At 58.2% G+C, this 8,357-nt stretch overlaps 1 protein-coding gene across 1 annotated transcript; it reads right to left on the bottom strand.

The window, feature by feature from the left end:
• Positions 1-526: 526 nt before the first annotated feature.
• On the bottom strand, positions 527-6,811 carry CKM (creatine kinase, M-type). The gene is made up of 8 exons (XM_039361928.1): positions 6,656-6,811; positions 4,830-5,043; positions 3,482-3,636; positions 3,094-3,226; positions 2,400-2,571; positions 1,952-2,075; positions 1,451-1,640; positions 527-915 (listed from the first exon to the last, which is right to left on the bottom strand). The coding sequence occupies exons 2-8, from the start codon at positions 5,020-5,022 to the stop codon at positions 737-739; spliced, it is 1,146 nt and encodes a 381-aa protein (XP_039217862.1). The 5' UTR covers positions 5,023-5,043; positions 6,656-6,811; the 3' UTR covers positions 527-736.
• Between the last annotated feature and the right edge of the window lie 1,546 nt (positions 6,812-8,357).

Genomic DNA, 8,357 nt, shown 5'->3' with positions numbered 1-8,357 from the left:
CAGGTGAGAGTCCGGCCAGGGACAGCCTTTTGAGTGTGGGAGACACAGCTGCCAAAGCCTCTCAGTGGGCATCGGGGATCCTTCCAAGGGCAGCCCTGCTCACTCGGTCAGAGCAGCCCTCTGCTCTTGGGAGACCCCCGAACTGCTCATAAAGGTAGACTGTTGCTGTGACTGGATGCTCAATCATCCTGGCAGAGTTGCTCCAGGAGCGTGGGCTTGGATCTCTTCTAAGTAAGGCCACTTCCCCACCTAGGAGTCAGCGTTCCCCTCTGCCCACCCAGAGGCTGTGCCCGATCTTGATTTGGAGGTGAGGAAGGGTGGAGAGTTCGAAGGGTGCCAGCCCTGGAAAACGCAAGAGCCTTGGGTGACCCTGGAATACCTCAACAGCTGCTTTCCCCTAGGCAGCCTCGGGTTCAAGGGCTGAAAGGCAAGAGGGGAGACCGCGCTGCTCTGAACTGCCCCCTCTCTCGGCCATTTCACTCCCTCCCCGCCCCAATCATAGGAGAAGAAAGGCACGGGGGTCATCTTGGGGGGAGACAAGGCTGTGGGGCCGATCTTTATTAACTCCATCCGCCATGGCTCGAATGAGGAGAGCTTTCCAGCTGGCAAAGGGCAGTGGCCCCCCGGCCCCCCTCACAAGGGAGAGCGGAGCACCAGGAGCTGCCGCCACGAGTGGCAGGGTTGGGGTCACCACGGAGTCCAGGCCCCAGGCCGCCCAGGGTCAGCGGGAGGCCCCTCACTTCTGGGCAGGGATCATGTCGTCTATGGCCTGGCCTTTCTCCAGCTTCTTCTCCATTTCCACCATGAGCTTCACGCCATCCACCACCAGTTGCACCTGCTCCACCTCGGAGGAGCCCAGCCGGTCCGCGTTGGAGATGTCAAATACGGCGCCCACGGCCTCAGTGTCCACGCCACCTGGGGAGGAGGAGCACAGTGGCCACTCAGTTGGCTGACCCCCAGCAGAGGGCGCACCCTGGGGCTCCCCCAAGCATGCTGCCAGAAGGACCCAGTGGCAGAACACGGAGTGGATGCGCTTGGCCAGGCACCTGCCCAGGGACAGGATTCACACCAGCTGCCCAGCACAGGGGGAGGGGGCAAAGGCCAGCGGCTTTTATCCTTGACGGAGGGGGGGAATGCTGTCGAGGGGCTGCCTTTGGAGCTGACCGGAAGACCCTCTTGAAGACCAAAACAAAAGCGCTAGAAGGAAGGGGGGTTGCAGGGGCTCTTGGGAAGACGCAAATTCACCAGTGCTGCCTCCCCCCCCCAGTGAAACAGGGAGAGGGATTTCAATGTGTGCAGAGCCCCCATCCCCTTTGGTGGCTTCTTTCTTGCTTATTTGAAGCTCTGGATGGTGAGGGGGGAGGAGTGGCAAGCAGCATCTTTGCCCAATTCAAGCTGGCATCCCTGCTCTGGGCCCCCTCTCCCACCTCTGTTCCCCCCCCCCGCCGACCTGTGCCACGTTTCTGCAGACGGAGGCGCTTTAGGATCTCCTCAAACTTGGGGTGCTTGCTGAGATGGGCCAGCTTGACGTGGACACCGCCACGCAGGCCGGTGCCCAGGTTGGAGGGGCAGGTCAGGATGTAGCCCAGGTGCTCGTTCCAGCTGAAGGGGTGGCCGGCCTCCTTGAAGATCTCCTCAATCTTACCGGGAGGGGAAGCAGAGATTGGCAGGGGTTAGTGGCAAAGCAAGCAATGCCCACGTTGCTTTTTGTGCCTCACCCCCCTCCAAAAGGCCGTTTCTCCCTCTGAGGGTCTTTATGCCATTGGCACGGTAGAGAAGCCCGGTCATAGCACCTCCATCCCCACCACTTTGGGGTCACCACAGAACCACCAGGACTCTCTTCAGCTGCCCAGCCATTGTGGCCTGTCCAGGATCCCGGGGTGCCCTCTCTTGCCCTACTCTCACCCCTTGGAGCAAGCCAGGAGCCCCCATCCCAGCTGCCCAGCCTTACCTTCTGCAGCCCCACGCAGAAGCGCCGGAAGACTTCCTTCATGTTGCCCCCCTTCTGCATGGAGATGACTCGGAGGTGGTCCTCCTCGTTCACCCACACCAGGAAGGTCTTGTTCTCATTGTGCCTGGGGAGGGGAGAGCAGAAACTTCAGCATCCCCCACCTGCTGGCCTTCAGGCTCAATCGCCTGGGGGGCGGGCACAAAGGGGCATCGAGGCAGCCTCCCTGCCTCCTCGGCTACCCAACTTGCCAAGGCAGCCTTGCACAGCTCTTGTTCGGGGCAGGGGCAGATTGGGGGGGCAAATTCAGGAACTGGGTGTGCAAAGTGGGGGCAGCTGCAGCATCTTTGGGCCACGGGAGGGAAGGTGCTGCCCCTCCCAACATTTGGAGTGCCCTCCCCAGGTGGGGAGGGCGCCAAGTGGGCAGCCCGGGGCTCGCAGGCCTGCTCACCAGATGCCCCGGGCGTCGGGCCAGTCGCGGGCCATGCCGGAAGCCAGCAGCAGGGGGGAGATGGGCTTGTCGAAGAGGAAGTGGTCATCAATCAGCTGCTGCTGTTCTGCCTCAGTCATATTCTTGAGGGGGTAGTACTTGCCCTTGAACTCTCCGGTCAAGCTGTTTAGGGCTGGGGAGGGGGACACAGCAGGACCACCCTTAGCAAAGGCCACTGCGTCCTTCCCCTCCCTCTTTATCCTCCCAACAAGGCTGGGGGGGGGCTTCTCAAGAGCCCCACATCTAAGGATGCTGAAATCCGTATTTCCATCCATCCTCAAACCGGATGATCAGGTTATCCTTGGCACCTCCTCAGTTTCCACCCCAAACTTGGGACCTTCTGGGCCCTGACCGAGACCTCTGTTACTGGGACATGTTCCTGATAGGGACCCAAAAGAGGTACCCCAAACCTGCCCCTAAAGGACCAGTGGGGCTGGGCAAGCCCTGGGTAGGGCTAGTGCCATTTGGTGGACCAGTGGGGGACCCTCCTGGCCGCTGCATTCAGCCAGCCAAGGGGGGCTGGTTGGGGTTCACTTGGTCTGGTGGGGTGCAGTTGTGTGAACCCAGCCAAACAGGGCAACTCCGCTCCTCCAAAGTTTGTGTAGAGACCCCCAATTTTGAACAAGCGGCTCCCCCGCCATTCTTCCCCTCTTACCTTTGATGGACAGATTCTCCACAGCCCGGCGCTCGGCCCGGCTGCAGTGGGGAGGCAGGGTGTAGCCCTTGATGCTACGGCCGGTCCGCACGCGGCTGCTGAGCACGTAGTTGGGGTCCAGATCATCACCGCCCTGCAGGGAAGGAGAGCCGGGGGTCCTCTCTCTGCCCAGGCTGACCATCCCCCCCCCAGCCCCTTGAGACTTTGGAATCTGTCAGACCCCGTGCCTTCCCTGCCCTTGGGGGGCACCTGCCTGGGGCTATGCAGGGACACCCAGGGAGCCACACACATACACATCCTTTGATCTTTGCACACTTAAACGTCAAGCAACTCCCTGAAGTTCCTAACACCCCCCCCCCAGCAAAGCAAGCTCCCCCACTGCCCCCACCTTCAGGTTTTCATGGTTCAGGTCGGTCCTGTGCTTGTCGGTGGGCTTGTAGCCTCCGTGGCGGTCACTGATGACAATGTCTAAAAGATCTTTGAAGATGTCATAACACTCCTCATCACCAGCTACGCAGCCCACGGTCATGATGAAGGGGTGACCTGCAAGGACAGGAGGCTTCAGCAGGGGGGGGGGACCCAGGTCTCTCTCTGAAGGACGAGGGGTTGACAGACCTGGAGGTCCCCTCTTGCCCCTGTCTGGCACCCGTTCTCTTTCAGCTGCTTCCCACACATTTGGGACCAGGTTGTGCCAGGGGGAGGGGGCCGGGGATGGGGGGATTGCCCGCTAACCCTCAGCGGAATGTCTGGCAGGGGTCAATGGAAGCCCATCCAGGATTTCACCCCCAGAGGCTACCCAGCTCAAGGCAGGCAGGCATTGTGTCCCCTTGGATCCTGGTGACATTTATCAGGCTAAATGTCCCTCCTAAAAATTTTAACCCAGTTTAGCAGTGCTTTTTCCAGGCAGGTGACCAGTGGCCCCCAAAGCCTTTTCCTTCACCTCCCCATTTGCTGTACTCCAAAATGTTGTCAAGTTTTAAGGAGGAAATTAACAAAAAACCTCCCCAACCAACATGCTTAGACTGGTGGATGTCAGTTCCCAGAATTCCCCAGCCAGCAGAACGATTCAAATTTAATGTCTGGATATAACCAATTTTTTAAAGTCCGTGTGAATAATAAGACTGAAAGCATTTGGAATGGTTTTCTTTTTTTCACATGCGACCCCTTTAATTCTCTTCTCCCCCCATGTGCCAAGAAGTCTGCTATAGCGAGAAGGGCAGTCTACAAGTTGATAGATAGATAGCTAGATAGATAGATGGATGGATGGATGGATGGATGGATGGATGGATGGATGGATGGATGGATTGGATGGATTGGATGGGATGGATGGACGGAGGAAGGAAAAGAAAGAAAGAAAGAAAGAAAGAAAGAAAGAAAGAAAGGAAAGAAAGAAAGAAAGAAAGAAAGAAAGAAAGAAAGAAAGAAAGAAAGAAAGAAAGAAAGAAAGAGAAAGCAAGCAAGCTGGGCTCTGCTGTCAGCCTACGTACAGAGGCAGCCAGCTGCCACCTTGCACAGTGTGATGCCAGCCTCCTCCACCAGAGGGGGGAGTGAGCTATAGGAGAGGAGGGGACTCTGGCGGGCAAAGCTTGTGCTTTGCATGGAGGGCAAGGTCAGTGGTGACCCTTTCCGGGGCTGCTTCAAATCGAACTGTGACCTCCGACCACACTAGTGAGCTGAGAGAAACCGGGCAAGGGCAGCAGCAGGTTTAGATGGAGCAGGAAGCGGGCAGGGCCCACCTGGGTTGTCCACGCCAGTCTGGATGACGTCGTCCAGGGTGCAGCCGCTGGCCGTCTCCTTGTCCCGCAGCTTCTTGTATATCTCTGGGGTGAGCGCCTTGGCCATGTGGTTGTTGTGCGTGGAGAGGTCGGGGAACTCTTCCTCCGAAGAGTAGTTCAACTTGTATTTGTTGTGGGTGTTTCCGAAAGGCATGGTGGCGGTTGACGGTGAGTCCTGCCAGAGGCCAACGAGGAAACGGTGAAAAGTCTGGAGCTGCAGCAGATCCAGAGCGAGGCTGGAATTTCTGGGCATCCAGACTTGAAATTGGCTTGTAAAAATGTGCCCAGAGACCGGGGATTATGGACATCCCTCCCCCTTGAGAGAGCAGAAGGGGCTGCTGGGCTCAGAATGATGGGAAGAGGGGATCATTGCCTTAAAAGGTTCCCTCTGGCAGATGGGAAACGTGGGTCTTGCAGGAGAAAATTCACGGGGGAAGCTTCGCCTGGCAGGTGACGATTTTGGTGAGAAAGGGGACATTTTCAAAAGAAAAGGGATCAGGACTTCACACTGTGCCACACTCCACATTTTTACTGCAGGACAGACCTGGGTTTGGGCTACTTCCTTGCATTTGGGGTGTCAGATATTGAGTAACAGAAACATTGGGGGGTGGTCAGACCCCTACCCAAGGTTTCAAAGACAGAGTTGGCCATCTGCCCAATGTGGGGCAGCAGACGGGACCCCCTCTATCACTGGGCTCATAGCCCTTCAGAGATCCGAAGAGTTCTCCTTCTTAGCATTCTTCAAACCAAACCTGCAGCCCCCCCCCCTTTTTAGGACGGGGTCTGGCTCTGCCACCATCCAAGAAGCCATCCCAGTGGCTCCACTTGCCTGAGGGCCTCCAGCACCGGAGGGTAGCCAGGGCCAAGCCCCTCCAGCCTGGCCAAGCTGGCAGGAAGCAATGCCCGCCCGGGGACTCAGCTCTGCAGGAGGAAGCCCTTGGCAGGCTGGGCTTTGGAGACCCTCGGGGCCCGTCTTCTCTGCAAGAAAAGCCGGCCACCCTCTTCCTCACCTGTACCCCAAAAGGCTTCCCAATGGGTGAGAGTCTTAATCCCCAATGGCATGCAAAGTGAAATGGGGCCCCCTTCTTGAGGGTCACCATCAAGGTCAACCACTGGAGATGTCAGCTGACCCAGAAGGCAGCAGCTGCGCAGACCATCTTGGGTGGGGGTGCCCAGAGTGTGGGGCAGGGCACAGGCTCTGCCCCTCCCCTCCAGTTCCACCCACAGAAAGCCAGGATAATTTTAGCCCCTCAGAGGCCAGTTTATTTATAGTGGCTGCTTTTTGTCCACAAAAGGGCCCTGATCACTGCCTCCCGTGGCTTCTGCATGGGGGGGGGGCCTGGTCACAAGTGCAGTGGCATTCCAGAGGCGGCTTTTGCCACCGGTCAGCACTCTGCAGCCCTGAGAGAGCCAGACACCCAGTCTCTGGCGTGGGGGGAGTCCGGGAAGGGAGCTGCTGAGGGGAAGGGGTTAAGTGGAGCCTCTGCAAATGGGGTTCTGTCGGGCACTTCCTTTGCCCACCCTTGACCCCCACACTGCAGGGAGAGCACAAGGTCACGGCCAGATCTGTGGTCACCCTCCCCATTCAGGACCACCCCAAATACATGCTCGGAAGAGCTGTCCCCTGGAAGAGAATCCCAGCTTTGATTTCATGGGAAAAGAGTACACGGATAGCGTTTGAAAAAACCCATTTAAATTTTCCCCTAAATTGCTAGCAAAAGTACCCCACCTGTTTCGGTCAATTCTCCCCCCCCCCCACAAATCCAGAGCAGAGACGAGGGGGTTACCTGACCAGGAGAAGCGAAGCCTGCAGAGTCCCAGGGGCTGCCTTGTCTCACTCCGGCACAACAGGTGACCCAAGAGTCTGGGCTGGGGGCTTCGGCATATAAATCCTGGCCCTCGTCCCCATTGGCTGAGCCCTGGCCGGCAGCCCAGCTGTGATTGGATGCAGCAGCCTCAGCTCAACTTGAAATTGGGTGGGAGTCTTCACTCTGGGTGCTGGAAAAGGCATCGCCCTCCTTTCGGGATGGGGCAGCTGCAGGCTCCTGCACGGCCCCAGAGCCCCCCTCCCCCCTGCTAGGACCTAGCCAGGAATGGCTGAGGTTTGTAGGAGTGCCTCTGAGTGTGTGAAGAGTGCTCTTTCCTACCTGAGCTGGTGCCACAGAGCTCCTGGGCAAGCCTCCAAGTAGAGACGAACCTTTGCAAAACCAAATGCTCGTCTTTTAGAGGCCCTCAACGCTGCCTTGAAAGGAGACAAGGAGTGTGCAGAGAGCACGGGGTGTGTGTGTTTCTATGAGGGGCCGAGCCATGCTGGAGGCACCCTAGAGAAAGAGGGAGGGCAGAGAAAGGGGGCCCATCGTCTGGGGGAGAGGAAGGAGGACTAGTCAGGAGTCCGGACCTTCCAAGGCTTCTGCAGGTTTTGCCAAGGACCTCAGGGTGTGAGGGGGAGCCTGGGGGGGGGGGTGCAGAGGAAAGAGAATGTCAGCTCAACCCCCCCCCATTTCTTTGCCCAAGGATTTTGCTCTCTTAGCGGTTTGATGAGTGCATAAAAGGCGCCTGATTGATCTCTGCAGTCTAACAGCTCCTCTTCCAGGAAGACTCCCAAGGAAGGCCCCCCAAGAACTGGCATTTGGAGGCCGACTGCCTCTGTGAAGCAACAGAATCCCCCAAGTTCTGGGGCGAGTGGGCCCCTGCCAGGCCTGGCCCTCTTCCGGGGGGCCCTCGAGGGGCCCTCTACACCCATCCCATGGCAGGAGGGATGCCAGCTGGTGCCGAAAGGGCCTGGCGTCCGCCTCCTTTGGCAAGTGGGCTCCAACTGAGAAGGAGAAAGCTGGCTCCTCTGATTGAAAGCCCCCCCCCCTTCTCCCTGCCCCACCCACAGAGAGAGCAGAATTAAGTGGAAAAGGAAATTTCGCTTCCTGATTTCCAGGGAAAACAAGCTCTGCTTCCCCAGCCACATCCCGACTCTCAGCTGCTCCAGGTACTTCTTGCTCCATGCGCCCCCTCCCCCGCCCCATGGCCCCCAGTGCCCAGCCCAGCAGGTGCAGGACACCCAGCAGCTGCCCAAATGGGGGGGGGTGTGTGTGCCGTAACTGGAACCCTGGCGCTGCTGGGAGGGAAGGTGCCCCCCCTCCCAGCCAGGCATTCAGGTTAGGTAAGAAGTCCAAGGGCCGCAGCTGGAGCCTATCATGCACTGCACTCGCTCCAATGGGGTTTGTAGTCCAGCGTATGGGAAACCCACAGTCACTGCCAGCTGCAGGCAGAGATCCGGACTGGTTCCACAGCATTCTGACAAACTCAAAGGGTCTTTTCCCCCTTGCATTCCTGGAAATAAGGAGGGGACAGATTTAACCTCCTGGGGGGCCTTCTCTGGGGCCACAGAAACTCGCTCCCTCCAAGAGGGTCAGGACTTCTGCAGGCGGCTCCTGCAAACTGGGATCAGGTTCCTCACTCCCAGCCCCCTTTCTCTAGGGAGAAGCCTCTGTCCTG

The sequence above is a fragment of the Crotalus tigris genome, unplaced genomic scaffold (genome assembly GCF_016545835.1).
Source record: "Crotalus tigris isolate CLP2741 ecotype Arizona unplaced genomic scaffold, ASM1654583v1 scf7180000019364.2947544272:3078424, whole genome shotgun sequence".
Lineage (NCBI taxonomy): Eukaryota > Metazoa > Chordata > Lepidosauria > Squamata > Viperidae > Crotalus > Crotalus tigris.
Note: the sequence above shows the minus strand (reverse complement) of the source record. Positions and strands in the feature narration are given on the sequence as shown.

What these genes read in the sequence shown, in the direction of transcription:
- CKM (XM_039361928.1), bottom strand. Translation starts at nt 5,022, where the DNA reads ATGCCTTTCGGAAACACCCACAACAAATACAAGTTGAACTACTCTTCG. An exon ending in TGAACCATGAAAACCTGAAG is followed by an intron (nt 3,227 to 3,481) that starts GTGGGGGCAGTG and finishes CCTTCCCTGCAG; the next exon opens with GGCGGTGATGATCTGGACCC. An exon ending in GGAGAATCTGTCCATCAAAG is followed by an intron (nt 2,572 to 3,093) that starts GTAAGAGGGGAA and finishes CCCCCTCCCCAG; the next exon opens with CCCTAAACAGCTTGACCGGA.